The sequence below is a fragment of the Octodon degus genome, unplaced genomic scaffold, assembly GCF_000260255.1.
Source record: "Octodon degus isolate 3935 unplaced genomic scaffold, OctDeg1.0 scaffold00018, whole genome shotgun sequence".
NCBI lineage: Eukaryota > Metazoa > Chordata > Mammalia > Rodentia > Octodontidae > Octodon > Octodon degus.
In genome coordinates, this window is record NW_004524594.1 from 16,356,444 (window position 1) to 16,373,248 (window position 16,805).

The following is a 16,805-nucleotide window of genomic DNA, read 5'->3' on the forward strand; positions in this document are numbered from 1 at the left end:
TTTTTTTTTTTTTTTTTCTGGAACTGGGGATTGAACTCAGACACTTGCGCTTGCCAGGCAAGCACTTATTCCACTGAGCTATCTTCCTGGACCACTGGACTGATTCTTTAAGAATTCAAAATACCAACGCTCACTCAAGAATAAGCCATGAGTCGGAATGGTCTTCAACTGCTTGTTGCTGGAGAGTTGGATTAAAAACTTTCCTACAGGGGCCAGAAAGATGGCTCAGTAGAATAAGCACTTCCCTGGCAAGCGCAAGGGACTGAGTTCAATCCCCAGTTCCAAAAAAAAAGAATCAAAAACTTTCCTATCAAGGAAAATCCAGACCCACTTACCCTCACCAGTGGATTCTATCAAACCTTCACACACACGCGCGCGCACACACACACACACACGCACATGCACACACACACTGCCAATTAAATCAGTTTCTTTGGGAAGATACAATGGAGAGAATACTTTTCAACTCATGCTATAGGGTCAGAATCACTCTGCTTCCAAAACCAAAGGATACATCCAAAGGACAGCACAGGGCAAGAAGCCTCTTCAGTACAAATGCAAAAATTCAAAGTAAAACTTTAGCTGGCAGAATCCAGCTATCTATCTATAAAGAAGATGGTGGATTGTGATCAGACATGAGTTTTCTCAGGAAGATGGGATGAGCGCCCGAGCTGGAGACTCAATCAGCCTAATTCACTTTATTAACAACTGAAAAAGAAAAAGCCCAGATCATCTCAGTGGGTACTGACAAGCTTTTGAAAAAACGCTAACAGCAATTCCCAAGTGAAAAAAAGCAGAAGACTCTCAGCAAATTGGGAGGAGAGGGGCTTCCTCAGCCTAACAAAGGATATGTATGAAAACTTCACAACTAACAGTGAAAAGATTAAACATTTTGTTGTTAAGAACTGGAGAAAACTTCACAACTAACAGTGAAAAGATTAAGCATTTTCATGGAAAAAGATGAAATACTTGTTCCCTTCTCTCCCAACCAGTGCTGTCCTGGAGGTTCTTGTTATTGCAATTTGGCAAGGAGAAATAAAAGTCACAAAGATTAGAAGGAAGGTGGGAAATTATTTTATTTACAAATAACATGATTTTATAACCCAAAGGAATCTATAAAAAATGATAGTGAATTCAACTATGTTGCAAGATACAAGATTGATATACAAACTCAACTGAATTTCTGTAAAAGAAATTCAATATTTGAACTGAACCATCAAATATTGAGATTTTAAAAATACCACCTTCTACTAGTTTTAAAAAATAAGTGCTATTGAAGAATAAATCTGACAAGAGTTGTAAAATACTTAGCACAAAACATCACAGGGAGAAACTAAAGAAGATCTGGGCGGAGAGATCCAGGGAATCTGGGCATTCAAAGGCTCAACACTGATAAGATGTCCATTTTCTCCCAATTTTTAGAAATCAACAGATGGATTGTAAAATTTGTGTGGATTGTGAAACTAACAGATGCCAAGATAAAACTTGTTTTTGTCAGATCCAGACAGAGCAAGCGCCGGGAAGTCATAAAGGGCTCCTGCCTGCCAGGCCGAGATAAAGTAGTTTCTCAGGGATTTTCTCATGTCCCACCAGAGATTCCTCTTCATTCCACACATACACCCAGTGCTTTGGTCTCTTTGCGCTTACGCACGTACACACAGATTTCTGCGAGAAAGTTTATCTTTAACATTCTCTAAGCTTAAAGCAATTCCGACAGGATTCTCTGAATAGAACACATACCCGGCAGCGGCACCTTCATCAAGGATCTGACGCCAATGCCCACCCTGAGACCTTACAAACAAACTCTGGTACCCCGTCCGCTTACGCAAATTCTCCTTTTTTCTGATTTTACAAGCTTCCCTTTGCCTCATCCTCTTTGAATACACCATATCAAGACATCCTCAATAAATATCATTCTTCTTCGGAGAATCTCTCTGATTGTTATTTATGTTGACAGGTTAAAACACACAACCTTGAACAAGAACAATAAAACCAAAGAGCTAACATTCTAAGAATTAGCGAATAGCCAAAGTAATCCAAACAGGGCCGGATTGGCGTAAATAGTGAAAAAAAGATCAAAGGAACAATGTAGTCAAGAAACAAACTCATGTCCATGCAGACAATCAACTTTTGACAATGGTGCAGAAGTCATTCAGTACGCAAGTGATGGTTTTTCCAGAAACCATGTTGGAACACTTGGATAGCCGCATGCAAAACAGAAAAACCCTTGGTTTCAGTGTTTCACACAGTATATAGAAATTTACTCAGAAATGGTTCTAAATGTAAGACCAGAAACATAAAACCATGAGAGAAAAATCTCTGTGATCTCGGGTCATGCAGATTTCTTAGACACAACACCAAAAGCGCACACTTCTTAGAAGAACAAATTGACAAAGTTGGAATTCAAAAAATGTTTAAATTTGTTTGTCAGATGACAACAGTAGCGAGACTAAGAAGAAGACAAACCACAGGCGGAGAGAAAATCTTTGCTATGTGTCTATTTCAAGACCTGATCCAGAATATACAAAGATCTCCCCAAATTCAAAAAACCAGACAATTCAACTTAAAAACGATGGACAAAGACTTGAACAGACACTTCACTACGCAAGACAGATGATGAAAATAAGCATGTGACAAAATACTCATATACTATTTACTGTGGGAGGGAGAGAAAACAATGCCTCGACAGCACCGTATATCTACAAGAAAGGCTAAAGTTAAAAGACCAACAACCAAATGTTGCTAAGCCGAAGAGCAATGTTGCGACATACACCTCCCAACATAACCCTCAGTTTATTTCTAGGTCTCTTGCCAGGAGGAAAGGCTGTGTGCAGTCTTGGAGGCCTTGCATGTGACTGCAAATAGCAGCATGCCTTTAGTTTCAGGTACTAGATAGAGCCCTCATGGCCCCTAGCAAAGGAGTTGGTGTGTCCAGTGGTGGCAGTAGGGACCGCTGCATGCAGCCCCAACAGCGGCAAATCTCAGGACAGCTGGTCTGAGCAAAGAAAGCCAGTCAAGGAGTCCGTACCACTGATAGCACTTATAGGATACTCTGGGGGATGCAAACTGGCCAGCCACTTGTCCCTCACAGGAAGGCGCATTCAATAAAGCGGCAAAAGGCCATTTTTCTCTCTCCTGTGGTGTTACAGTGGTTACCTATGCCAAGCCCAATCAGTCTCTGCTTTAAAGAGGTACTTGCTAATGGCACTTTGCACAAGCTGTTTTAAAAAATTAAAAGGCAAATGACACACTGCAAACTGCTTTGAATCAAGTATGACAGACCAGGGCTGATAGAATCAAAATGTTAAATGTACTTGGAAATGCAGAAGGAAAGCATTACCCACCCTAATTAGTCTGCCAGGGGCCACCATAACAAAGCCCTGCAGTAGGGGCTGCTTTCTACAGCAGACATTTACTGTCTGTCACTCTGAAAGTCACATCCAGGTGTTCCGGGGCTTCTCCCTTTGGCTTACAGATAGAGTTTGCTCTGTTCCTCATTTGGCCCTCCCCGTCTGTGTGCCAGTCTCCTCCAGCTATAAAGGACACCAGTCAATTAAATTACAGCCCATCCTAGTGAGCCACTTAAACTTAATCACATCTCCAAAGGCCCTGGAGCCAAAGACAGTCACATTTGTAAGTGCTGGGGGCTCCCATTAAATTATGCTTCCCCCCCTTGAAATTCAACATGTGAATTAAGAAAGGGGACATGAATCAACCCATAGAAAAATAAGCAAAAGATAAGTGATAGAATCAGAAATACAAGCAACAAATAAACGTACTCTAAAAAGTGCAAACTATTGTAAAAGCAAACAGAGGAGACATCACCCTTTACAGCTTTGCTACGGCTGAAAAGAGTGGCAGTGACCATGTGTAACCGAGACCTCCTCAGCCCCACGCCCTAGCTAGAGATAAACAGCTCTCGCTCTCCAGGGAAAAAGCTGAGGAAAGTCAGATACTGGGCTGCAAAGGCACCAGCCCCCGGGGGCAGGAGCAGACAGGGCTCCTAGGCCTTCTCTGAAGTAAGCCCTGTGTTTTTTCCATCCTGTAGACCTGAGGGCCCCGTGGTAAGGATGCACCAGCTGCTTCAGACACTATGTCTAGACCAGACAAGGGTGATGGTGACTGGGCTTCTAGGAACAGGGCTTGCTCAGAGCCCCTAAGCCACTATGTCCTGAGTCAAGACAGAGCCCCTGGAGGCGTTGGGGAGGGCCAAGTGCACCCCACTATGCTGCCCATACCTGAGCAATCCCAGAGCTTTTTCAAACTCATCCATTGCCTTCCGACAGGATGAGCAGCCTTACGGGCTGGAGGCCTGTACCAGGAAGGTGGCTAAGTGGCAATGGGGCAGCAGCGCTTGCTTTTATGAAGCCCCTCAGAACCAGTTGCCCAACAGTCTCATGACCCATAGCCCCTTTCTTCCCTGTTCCTCCCCTTTTCAGCCAATAGGACTCCCAGTTAGGGCAGCAGAGACCCAACGTACCAGGGCTGGGCTGTGGGCAGCTGTCTGCCCAGGTTCCTGCTCCTGGGGTCCCGGAGCTGAATGCTGTCCTCTTTCCTTCTAAACCCCTGACCTACCTTCTGCCCTTTGGGAGCCTTTCCTCCTTTAGATGACATAAAGAGGAGATGGAAGAGGAGAAAGCACCTCCCCATCACAGACCCACAGGGCCATAGAGCATTCGCACCTGCAGTGCATATCTCTGACCCCCTCATTTTAAATTTCTGGCTCTATCACTCATCCCCACAATATTTTTTTTCATCTTAGAGCTGGTATCTTTTTTTTCTGGAACCGGGGATTGAACTTAGGCCCTTGCACTTGCCAGGGAAGTGCTTATCCACTGAGCCACCTCCCCGGCCCCCCTAGAGCTGGTATCTTGAGGAGCATCTGCTGTACCCCACTTGCTTGTCTGGGTCTGTCTTCCTCTGGGCATGTGTGCTCCGTGGATACAGGGAGCTGTGCAATGCTGGCCTCAGGACCCTTCCCAAACCGCCGGCTCCTGGGTGATCCAGGGATGAGCCTGAAGGCTTGAGGTCACACTAACACAGACACAGATGTACACAACAGCTCTATTACCACCAACAGCTCTATTACCTTCACCCTGCCCAGGGCTCTGACCTGAGATCCCGGAGGAGCTCAGATATGAATGTTCTCTCTCTGAGCCCCTCCTATTTCTCTATGTCCTGGTCCTTTTCCCTTCCCACAACAGACTGTGGAGACCACAGTTTCCCTTCCAAGGTGGGTCACGTCACAGAAGCTATAGCCTCTCTCCTCCAAAGCCAACCATAAAGGCATGAAATGTGACTTTAACCTCTCCCTTGACCTTTCTGTAAAGGAGCTGTTCATAAAGAATGCTGATTACAAGATTTTCATTCTAGAAAAGGTGCGACCCTATACGTGGGAAGAAAGCTGGGCATGCAAGGACCCAGAAGAATCTGTGCAGACAGGCCTTGCAGGGTCCTTGTCAGTCCGTCACCACCAGGTTACACCCTCTGTCCAGGTACCTATCTATGTGGCTACCCATGCTTCACCAAACTTAAGCATAGGAGTAGACATTTTGGGGCTGGGGAGACAGCTCAGAGGTTTAAGGACCTGCTTGGCAAGTGCGAGGACACAGATTCAATCCCTGGTACCGAATGCCATGCCTGCCCTGAAACTGGGTGTGGTGGCACATGCCTGTAATCCCAGCACTGAGGAGGCTGAGACAGGAGGATCACTATGAGTCGAAGTTGCATAGCGAGACATAATGAATAAAACATAAAAAAAAAAAAAAAATCAAAGAGTGGACACTTCAACTCGAGACTTTGGATCTTGCTTTCTAAAGTCTCCCAGGACAAGTAAAACATTGATGACCTAACTCTATCATGCTTTTCTCTCTTAGCCTGTCTTTTGCTACAGTAGGAAGAAAGAGGTCACATTTTTCTGCCCCTACATGACAAAATCTGGAAGCAACAAAGAGGTCTTTCAACAGATAAATGGGTAAAGCAAGGTACACCCAGACAAAGGAATATTATTCAGCCCTAAAAGGAAGTGCATTGAAGAGTCACAAAAACACGGAGGAAGCGGAAACGCATATATTGGCTGAGAGAAGCCAGGCTGTAAGAATCCACGGAATGACGTTCCATAAAAGGCACAGGGGCACACAGTGGAGACAGTGAAAGATCCCTGGCTGCCAAGGCCTGGGGGAAAGGGGGATGAAAGGGTGGCTCAAGGGGGGGTCTTCAGGCAGTGACACTTCTGTATGACATCCTGAATGGTACACAAGGACATTATGCCCTCCTGGAAATGCTAAACTTCGATTGGCAGTAATATATCAATAGTATTTTATAAATTGTAACAGTGAAACACATCAACTCAAGATGTCGATACTATGGGAAACCAGGAGCATGGGGTGGTCTAGGGGAACTCTATTTCTGTACAATTTTTCTGCCAACCTAAAAGTATTCCTTTAAAAGTCTATTTTTTTAAAAAGGGAGAAAAAAATGAGCTGTTGAGCTGAACATCACATTAGGCATACTGTATTTTATCTGGCACCCTCAGCCCCTGGCTTCAGGAAAGGGGCAAGCAAAGAATAATGAGATTTGTGTGTTGTAACAGATTGGAAGGAGGGAGAGAGCATCTCAGAGATGCCACATACCCAGCGGGTGAAGCTGGGGCTCTCTGCTTGGAAACTCCAAGACTTGCGTGGAGGGCCTGGTTGGCAGTTGGTAGATAGATGAAGAAGCAAGACTGAGTGTCCATCAGGGTTTGGCCAAGGATTCCACCAGCATCCTCTGGGCCACAGCTCTGACTGCGCCACACCTGTGGATTAGATATAGGTCATAACTGTGGGTGATAACACGGCTACCAACAAAATCAGTGCTTTAGAAGACAGAGATGTAAGCCTCCGGATTCCTGGCCCTGGAACCACCCGTCCCCCAGCTCAGGCACTGCCCAGGCTACCTGCCACTGCACAAATGCCTGTCTAGCCAGCAACATCAAATATCCCCTCCCCTAGACCTTGCTGAAAGGGGTTAGACCCTTTCTACCCCTGGACATCTGCTCCTCTAGGGACAAGCCCTCCTTCACCTTCCTTCTATCGGGCATACAGGCTGTACTTGCCTCTCCCATCCTGCCCCCAAACTGCCAAAACTGACACCTCACCTAGTCCTTCACCTAGACCAATCTGTTTCTTTTTATTATTATTTTGGTGGGGAGAGGGCTGGGTCTCACTATGTAGTCCAGGCTGGCCTTGTTTGAACTCACTATGTAGCCTATGCTGGCCTTGAACTCCAAGTGCTCTTCCTGTCTCGGCCTCCCAAATGCTAGTATTACAGCAGTGCACCACCAAGCCCAACTTGCCATTTTCATCAGCGAAAGGACAAAGCAGGCTCTAGACTGTCCCCTAGAATGATGCCTCCGGGCTAAGCCAGCTCCTGACTTCTTTTTTGCCCAACACTGTCCCTATCTGAAGGCCAGGTTTCCCTGCTCCAAGGGAGACTAGAGCCCTTTTGCCAGTCCTGGGGTCCCGCACTGTCCCTGTTTGGCATCCCGATAGATGCCATCGCAGCTCCAAAATACACCAGAGGTATAGTGGGGTGCAGAGCAAAATCAGCCAGTTTGACAAAAGACAGGCAAATAAAGGGATTGAGAAGAGGGGGAAACCTAGGGGGCCTGGGGACAGGCAAGAGAGAACTTGCCACCCTCTCCTGCTAGGGAGGGTCTTGATCAGTAGCAGAAATCCAGGAGATGGAGTAGAAGGCAAAGAGGTCCTCTGAACTAGGGCTGTCCTCTTGGCCTGGAGAGGGTGGACCGACAGAGAGCCCCGGAGCAACCAGGGGCCTCTTGGAGGAGGTGTGGTGTGGTTGTGGTGGGGGCAGGGGATGGGAGGGAGCAGGCGGTGGTGGTGAGCTGGCCAGCAGGAGCTTCCAGGGGAAAGGGGCCTGGGGGTGCTAGCGAGCAGAAGGGGAACCACCAGGGCCAGGTGGAGGGAGTCTAAGACCCCAGACCCAGCCCATTCATGATTTTCCAGCCCTCCACTGCCAGGCAGCTGGAAAGTGGCAGTACTGACCAGGCTGTGACCTTGAATTGTTGAGAGAGAGAAGGGGAGAAGCGGGGGGCCTGGGCCGCTGAGCGGCGAGGGGGGTGGAGGGAAGGGGGAACAGGGTATGGCCGGGAGCTGCACGTACAGCGAGAGAGGGAAATTGCAGGCGCGGGCGTAAGGGGTCTAGGGGATTGCACGGCTCCTGGAGTTCGAGATGCGTGGGCGGAGTATTCGAGGCTGAGAGTGCGGAGTGGTGGTGTGGGCGGGGATGAGCCGACCTGGCAGTGGTGGGCCTGGTGGGAGAAAGCGCGATGCCGCGGTGGGGGAGGGGAGAACAGGACCACTGTGAGGCTCTGCGGGGCGTGCGGGAAGGTGCGGGCTGGAACTGAGCCAAGGGAGCGCTGTGTCTGTTGCAGCGCTGAGGAGCGCGAGACGTGGGGAGATGCAGAGTTGGGGGTGGGGAAGCGAGGCGCCCGGCGGGTGCGGGATGCGTTGCGGGGCGTGGTGCCCGGGGCGCGGGGCGGCGCGGCCTCCGGAAGCGAGGGGGCGCTGTGCCAGCACGGGCGCCGTGCGGGGCTGGCGCCGCTCCTTCCTGCAGCCTGAGGCGCGACTGCCATGGCGCGCAATGTGCTGTGAGTAGTGTCTCGGTGGGGGCCCCTGCAGAAACACGGGGGCTGAATCCAGGGGGTGGGAGGAGGTGAAGGGGGACTCCCCAAGGACAATGGACAGGTCGTGTAAACTGAGGTCCTCGCCGTCGCGGGGCTTTGGCGTTGCGACTGGGGGGAGGGGCATGTGACAGCCTGAGCCGGGTCCGAGGTAGGGAGGGGCTGATAGGGCCCCCGAGGCGTTTGGGAGCCCAGTGCGCTGATCCCCACGTGCCCAACGTGTACGCGTCCACCCAGAGTCTGAGCAGGAAGCACACCCTTTCGTGAACACATCACAACCCACGAGTGATGGGGAGGGGACCCGGTAAACAGCACTTTGGGGCCCCTCCCCACATGGCAAGGGAGATGGCTGCAGGGTGGGGGTTGTTGAGGACCTCTGGGCAAGTTTTTTTTTTGCAGACTATGGGAGAGACCAGGACCCAAAGGCCCTTGCACTAGGGAAAATGAGGCCGTGCGCTGAGGTGGGCAAGAGAGAGCAGGCCAAGCCTGGTTCACCCCAGCCAGGTCCCTGCAGGGAGCTGGCTACTGGTATACCGTGGGGTGCTGGGGGTGACGGTCAAGCCAATAGCCCTGAGCCAGGTCCTGCGTTGTTAAAAGCAGTGAAGAGCTCCACTGGAGATGTATTCACTCTGAGGTGCTTGTGAAATATAGGGGCCGTCAGGGAAGCTTTTCTGTGTGAGGCGGAGGGAAGGGCTGCTGGACAGAGTGGTCTTTCTAGAGCTGGAGACCCCAGGGCAACTCTTGGGATGGGGTGTGGTGGGCAGCATCAGGGAAGACAGGTCTGAGAGAACATAGATGTGTGAGACTGAACCCACATGGCCGTGGGGACCCTTGCCTCAGGCCTATGCTAGGTCCTCCTCACTAGATGGCTTCTACCCCTCCAGGCCCCCCCAGTGCAGCACCACCTCATGGCTTGGTGTCTAGGGGTTCTGTGAGTCACTGTACTTCTTTTTCCACCATTAAAGAGTGGGTCCCCAACTTGGTCTGCCACCTGCTGTGTCACAGTTGGCCACAGTGAGAGTATGTGGGTTCCTTGAGCAGCCACAGTTGGCCTGGACCTGTGGGTAAGTTGAGGGAGGCCTGTCCTGCCTTCAGTAGCTCTCCTACTGCCCCTCCTATGTGGGTCTGACTAGGTGTCTGCAGCCTTCTTCCCAGTGGGGACACAGCCAACTGGCACAGCCACTCGTGTTGATTTGGTCACCATGGAAATGCAGTTCACCCTTGAGTTAGGCACACCTTTTTTGCCGCAGGCACTTGTGTCAAAGTCCTCATCACCCCAGTCCCACCAAGCCATCTGTCTAAGCCCTGGTGGACTGGGTCTTACGGCTGTTGTCGTGGCTTTGGTCCTCAGCAACTCTTGTCTGGTTCCTGGTGTTCCCTAGACTAGTGGCTGAGCCCAGCTTGCACTCCCTTGAAGCTAGGTCAGTGCTGGAGGATCCCTGTATAAGGGCCCATGCACTGCCCCAGACTGGTTGTAAGGCTACAAGTGAGACCCTGCACAGCCCTCTGCTTTCACCCTTTGTAGACCCCAAGGACCTTATACTCTCTCAGACTCTACAGACCTTGAACTTCTGGGTGCTGAATGGGGATATCATCTCCCAGCTCCAAGGCCTAGCAAGCAGGTGGGCTAGGGAGACACATCAGATCACTGGGTGGAGGTTGTGTTTGATTTGTCACTTGGAACAACAAGCCTAATGACTGAGAGGCAGTTGTTCCCCAGACCTCTTAGTGTTTGTCCTCTTTGGCATTGAGGAGGTGTTGCAGCCAACTTGTGTGTGAGCAGAAGCAGCCTGTTGAAAATGCCCTCCTGTGCACCCCCAGGCCTTCAGCCTGTGTCTTGAGGGGCAAGGCCCCTTCTGGTCCCAGAGGGTGTGGGGCAGCCCTTCTGGCCCTGCAGTGGTACTGAAGCTGCTCCGCTTCTCCTAAGCAGCATGAGTGGCTATCCTCAGCATGTTGTCCTGTAGGGCATTGGGGTCTCCAGGTCGAATCCTATGGTTATCCTATTTGCGGAGGATACTCTTGGCTTCTTGTTGGTTTTGCAGTACTAGGGTTTAGGGCTTCATGCATGCTCAGCACTATGCCAGTGATATATACTCACAGCCCTAAATATCAGCTTCTGTTGCTACAGGTCCTGCCTGTTCTTCGGCCCTTCAGTAGGTCATCGGGACCACCAGGCACCATCCCCCACATTGATGCTTGGGGGTCAAAGTGCTGGCTACATGGTGGGCAGACTGAGTTGGGAATGAGCTGTGGGAGTATTTGTGCATAGTTGTGTTCTCTCTACCCCAGCCCTGCTGGTATGGGTGATGTGAGTGACTGCTAGAGCCTGGGGCTTAGTCCCTGTCACTCCGATCCTAATTGTCAGGAGAGGACAGTGCTGGGAGGCCCGGTGCCAACATTGTGGGTTACCTTGGAGTTGCTGTGTTGATCTGTAACATGAACCAAGTCTCTCCTGAGCAGGTACCCCTTGTACCAGCTTGGTGGCCCCCAGCTCCGCATATTTCGAACCAACTTCTTCATTAAGCTGGTACGGCCTGGCACGGCCCAGCCTGAAGACACTGTGCAGTTCCGGATCCCCATGGAGTAAGCCCCAAAAGAACCTGGACTGAGAGCACCCCGGGTGGCTGTGGGTCCCAGCACCCAGAATTGGGCTTTTCTTGCCTGGGGAGGCCTGGGCTGGCTCTGCTTAGCAGGCTGCAGTGGAGGCCTGTGTTTGCAGAGCTGAGGGGAGCAGGGGAAGGAAAGCGAGCGTGCTCTGGCAGGCTTCCCGCTGGCCTCCACCTGGGAGGCTTAACTGAGAGCCTGAGATGTGGGCTCACTTCCTTGCTCTGGTCTTTGTTGAATTCTTGCCTTAGTCTTCTTCCCAGGAAAGGCATCCCAGGAGGCTGGGCTGGGAGCATGCTGTGATTCGCAGAACTGCTCATCTTGGCTCCTGTAGTGCTTTGCCTCGCTCAGCTGGCTGGGTTTGATGGCTGCTTCACCTTTAGGGAAATGCAGAGCCCCCCAGCTAGAACTGTTGCCCAGGACTCGGTCAGAGTGCTGAGGTGGCAGCGCGTGTTTTGTGGATGCTGAGGGTCAGTTCTGTCCAGTTTTCAGACAAAAGACTGAAGGGAACTTGAAGCTGAGCTCAGAGTGACTGGCACGCTCCAGCTGAAAGGATGTAGCAAGTACCCAGCTACAGGCAGGACCTGCAAGCTCAGGGCGCTGTGCAAGCCTGGCAGTCACATCCCCTATGCAAACCAGCTGGGCCCTGGAGCTTGAGGGCCAATGGGGAGAGAATGCTGATAGAACTGTGTTCCAAGTGCCTGGGCCTCAGTCCCTGTCACCTTAATCCTCATTGTCTGGAAAGGACAGCAGTGGGAGCCAGTGGCCAACAGCGCTGGTGTCTTTTTGGCCCAGCATGTCCTCAACTGCTGTAGCCTAGGAGCCCTCACCCTGTGCCCTGTTCAGACTTTTTCGTTCTCATTCATCCAGGATGACCAGGGTGGACCTCAGGAATTATCTCGAACGCATTTACAATGTGCCTGTGGCTGCTGTGCGGACGCGGGTGCAGCATGGTGAGTGACTGCACCCACCTGCCTCCGTGCACCCTTAGATAGTGCTTCCGCAGCACCAGGTCACAGCCTTAATGCCAGGCGATGGAATCTGACTTAACGCAGGGAGAGACTGAGGCACAGGGGGTAGGAGTGACTTGCTAGGGTCACATGGTACTGTGGCGATGGATCTGACATTGTGATTTGCCCTTAGTGCTGCTCCCAGTTCACCGCAGTGCTGCTCCCCACGAGGAGCCTGAGCAGCGTGCTTTGTCCTGGAACCTCCACCTCACTCCTTGAGTGGAGCCTCTAGGTGCTTCTATTTTCTCTCCTGTGCCATGAGCCTGCCAGAGCTGATCCCCAGCCAGAAGTAGCAAAGCCAGTGCATCTGCTTAATTTTATTGCCCTCCCTGAGAAAGTGCCTGTCAAATGCATTTACATTTTCAGCAGTAAAATTCACTTCATTGTTTTAAAATCTTTTGTTTTATTTAAATAGACCCATGTTAGCACTCACTGGGTAGGTCTGAGCTACTTCGGATCTTTGGCATGCTGTGATGTGGGGCACACCATGCCTCCTCCTGTCTGGGAGATAGTTTTGTGCTTGTGGGGCGGGATCTGGTCCAGGACCCCAAAGTAAAGGTCTGCCATCTCCCTGCAGGCTCCAATCGCAAGAGGGACCATAGAAATGTGAGGATCAAGAAGCCAGATTACAAGGTGGCCTATGTCCAGCTGGTGAGTGAACCCTGTGCAGCCTGCTCTCCCACTGCCAACTGTGGTGTTGGAGCTATTAGTTGCCACCATGCTGGGCCCAAGGCCTTGTGAAGGAGGGCAGAGCCCAGGGCACATCTGGAGCAGACCAGGCCCTCCATAGTATCTCCATATGGACAGTGCACAGGGAGTAGTACTGCTGTGAGCACTTCTTAGATCCAGCTATTCCATATGAAAGGCAGACCCACTACAGGCATGATGGGCAGCAAGGCCACCTACCTCTTGAGGGAGTGAATGCCCCTGAGGATACACTACCTCCCCTGGGAGCCTACATGCCAGAGATGGTATGGGGTGGCTTGGGGTCTGGTGCCCTGGTAGCACAGCCTTGCAGCCCCTCCCCCCTTGGGTCCTGTCCATCTCTTAACAATCTGGCTTCCTCAGAGACATAGTGTCAGCACCTAAGCTACTTCAAGTGTCCTGGCCAGTGGCCTCTAAGAAGGCACCCCCACTACGTGTTGACTGAGGCACAGATCTGGAACGAGCCATGTGTGCAGACAGGCTTTCTCTCCTCCCTGAGAGTGCTCTGGACCAGGACCGAGGGCCGCCAGGCAGTAGCCGCGCCTGGCGGCCCTCAGTCTCCAGGCAGAATCCCCTCTGACCTCAGCAGCTGGCCTTGGACCAAAGGGCCTCTGTGGGAATCCTGCAGGGCCTATTAACCAGCCCCCCACGGCTTAAAACCAGCGGAAGGAGGGGGCTTCCTTCAGATTATTCAGTTTTGTGCAAACAGCCCTCTAGGAAGCCGGAGGCCCGTGACCACTAGATGGCAGTAATGCTACTATGAACCCTTCTCCCACTGGGACTAGGACCCAGGCCCAAGTTGGAAGTTAGTTTCCCTGAAAGAGGAAGTAAGACAAGTTTTCTGAAGAACAGATACATGTGTTCTAAACAGGCTCCCATAATCATTTGGCCTAATATTTGCTGTGTATAAAACCATGAAACCCAGGTGGAGAGAGCTGCCACCAGCCTTATAAAGACCTGTGTGTGCTGGGTGTTGAATCAGCCCATCTGTCTGTCATGGCTGCGGGGCGATGTCCCATATGCTGGCATTCGCCACGAGTCACTTTGGAGACAGCTATGGTTACAAGTGACTTTTGAGTCATCTGAGCCCTGCTTCTCCCCCAGCCCCACCTCACTCTGAAAGCTGAACTCTCGGCAGCGCTTAGATCCATGTCTGCAGCTGCCGCCCGCCGTCTTTCTTTCTCTGAAATCCAGGCTGCCGGAGACAGGAAGGGCAGCTGTGGCCAGCATGTCCCCGTCGGCATGGCTCCTCCTGTCCCAGAATTAAAATTTGTAACGGCACCCCCAATCTTTACACAGTCTAGAAACTGGGTAATGGGTCTCCACCCCCCCAAAGGTCCTGAGGACCCTCAGAGGCCCCACTGTCTGCATCTGCCGCCAAGACCCTCCTTTTGGCCCCATGGGGTGGGGGGGTGGGTGCTTCTAATAACAACCCATTGTGCGGCACACGCAAGGTCAGCCAGAGACACAAATTAAATGATGGGATTTATTGTGAGTTGGCGGCAGTGGAAAGGCGAGGCTCCCATGGTGGGGGTCCCACGTTTTTCCTCTGACAACCTGATAAACATCTCTGGCCCCAGGTCCGCGAGGGAGTAGCAGCAAGTTACCCACAGAACAAAAAGAGCATTGACCGTGTGTACACAGAGCCGTGTTTGAGTGAGTGGCGCGCACGGGCCATGAGCGCACGGCTCCCAGAACAAATGCTCAGGCAGCAAGGGACAGGCAAGTTCTGACCCAGACAATGGCCAAGAGCTCCGGGATTACTGGAGGGGGGCTGGCTTTTTTAGTTCTCAGTGTGACCTTTTTCTCTCTTGCTCTTTGCTACTGATAGCTCCTTCTCCTCTTTGGAAGGTGAAAGGATTTTGTTCTTTAAAGTACAGATTTCTCTAAACAAGGAAAATCCCCCAGGGAGCCATCTGGCACCCACAAATACCTTTGGTGTCCTGGGGAAGCAGGGCGTCTCCCTAACAGCTGCTTCCATATCTTCGCAAGCCCACATACATGGCCATCTTTGTGTCTGTGTTTTTAAATGTCACTTTGAGTTTCCCCTGCTTCAGAAACCAGCAGAATCACCTCAAGATATCAAACACAAATCCCTCTTCTGGGCAGGCAGCCCTACGTGTAAACTATTGCCCTTCAGTACTTTTCAAAAGGAAAAAAGAAGCCTTAAGATGTGTAAAATAATCTCTGACAGACTGGCTACTGGCCTTTTATCTGGCCCCTGCTCTGTGACCAGAACTTATAAACTCTGAGTTCTCAGGGTGGGATCTGGGACTTATGTCCTGTGTCAGATCAAATTTGGCTCCCTGCCGAAGTCCAGATTTCCTTAGGAAGAAGTGGGGGTCTCCCAGAGCCCGAGTGCTCCCCCACTGCTTTGCTCACTTGAGTGCTGCAGATTCGGTTCAGTCTTTAGTACTCTTTTTAACTGTGCTAGCAGGGCGGCCAGGTGGTGGCCTCCCTCCAGCTCCCCTGCCTCTCGCCCCTCATTGGGGAGCTCTTTCGCCTAGTCAGCAAAGTAGTGCAGCCCCTCAGCTCTGCTTAGGCCCCACAGCACAGTGCCCCTCCCACCAAGGGCCTGACTGGGGCCTGACCCACGTGCTTGGGGACCTGGGCCGGGACTTGGCCATGCTGGAACATTCCGAACTTCTACTGAAAGACGTAAAACCAGTTAATTTGCAAAGCCGGACTTGATTTATAGACTGCTGCATATGTAGGTTTCTGTGTGCGTTACATGTGTTTTATTTGCCAAGCTCTGAGCTGGGAGGAAGGCTGGCCTTTAATGTGGGTGAAGGCCTTTAGGTATTTTGGATGGAAAAAGCTTTAGCGTGGCACCAGACGTCACTTATGTCCTGTTTTTCTATGCCTAGTTCCTGCCCATCAATTCAACTAGGCTGCCGCCCTGGTGAATGGGCCTTTGCTGGGCTACTTTTAATGAGCTGGGGGCTGGAGAGACACCACTGTAAAAAGATAATGTCCATGAAAAGAAGCATTGTCTCGGGGTAATGGCTTCCCGCCGCTAGATAAGAGCGGAGGCATTATGGCACAGAGATGTTTATTTTCCCGGCAGGGCCCTGCACCAAGACAATGGCAGCTCATCCCTCCCACTGTGGGGGTCTAGGGTCAGGATCCTTGAGCAATTGAGAAGGGCCTGAAGACCAGAGCAGTGATCTAAGTTGTTTCCTCCCCAGGCCCACGGTCAGACCTTCACTTTTCCAGACCTGTTTCCCGAGACCGATAAGGAGCAGAGCGAGGAGGGCGACATCCTGGATGATGTGAATCAAAGGAAGAGCAAAGACATCCGACGAGGCGGTGTCTCAGACTGGTTTGGTCTGTGACAGCCACAGGCAGATACACATGGACACGGGCCTCAGTGGGTAGAGCAGTTCTGATAATCCAAATAAAATCTCTGCCCTGGGAAAAAGAAGTAGATGTCTCCCACCCTTCTGTTTTGCAGGTCCCTGAGCAGCTAGCTGGCCGTGTCTAAGGTGGTTCCAGTGGGCATGTGCCTGGGCTTCTCTGGGACCCGAGGGCTTGTGATTGGAGGACAACGCCCATGCACACACTGGGGAGATAGGCAGAGGTGAGGGCCACCTCCTACAGCACGGGGCTCTTTCCTACATGAGTATCCACACCTGTAGCCTGAGCTCAGGGTGTTATGAGAGGAGACAGGGTAAGTACGAGCGTAGAGGCACAGGAAGAGTCCCCGATCGGCCGCCCTTGAGGACTGGGGGTAGTGCCTCATTCGGGGTAGCAGTTTCTGGTTTGGCACAATTGGTGGGGAGTATCTGAGTAGATGTCAGACA

At 51.3% G+C, this 16,805-nt stretch overlaps 1 protein-coding gene across 4 annotated transcripts; it reads left to right on the top strand.

Moving 5' to 3' along the window:
* The first annotated feature begins 8,589 nt into the window (after positions 1 to 8,589).
* Positions 8,590 to 16,420, top strand: Mrpl23 (mitochondrial ribosomal protein L23). 4 transcript variants are annotated; one of them, XM_023710825.1, is made up of 6 exons: positions 8,590 to 8,650; positions 11,144 to 11,266; positions 12,158 to 12,240; positions 12,875 to 12,948; positions 14,583 to 14,724; positions 16,191 to 16,324. In XM_023710825.1, exons 1-6 carry the CDS (start codon positions 8,634 to 8,636, stop codon positions 16,238 to 16,240), a joined length of 489 nt encoding a protein of 162 aa, XP_023566593.1. In that variant the 5' UTR covers positions 8,590 to 8,633; the 3' UTR covers positions 16,241 to 16,324. The 4 variants fall into 4 exon arrangements, with proteins under 4 accessions (XP_023566593.1, XP_004627377.1, XP_023566594.1 ...); XM_023710826.1 differs by lacking the exons at positions 8,590 to 8,650; positions 12,158 to 12,240 and adding exons at positions 9,573 to 9,747; positions 10,726 to 10,836; XM_004627320.2 differs by lacking the exon at positions 14,583 to 14,724 and having other exon boundaries at positions 16,191 to 16,420.
* The last annotated feature ends 385 nt before the right edge of the window (positions 16,421 to 16,805 follow it).

Excerpts from the sequence above, each read along its gene's own strand:
- Mrpl23 (XM_023710825.1), top strand. Across the intron at positions 11,267-12,157 it reads CAGTTCCGGATCCCCATGGA|GATGACCAGGGTGGACCTCA; the intron begins GTAAGCCCCAAA and ends TCATTCATCCAG. Across the intron at positions 12,949-14,582 it reads AGGTGGCCTATGTCCAGCTG|GTCCGCGAGGGAGTAGCAGC; the intron begins GTGAGTGAACCC and ends CTCTGGCCCCAG.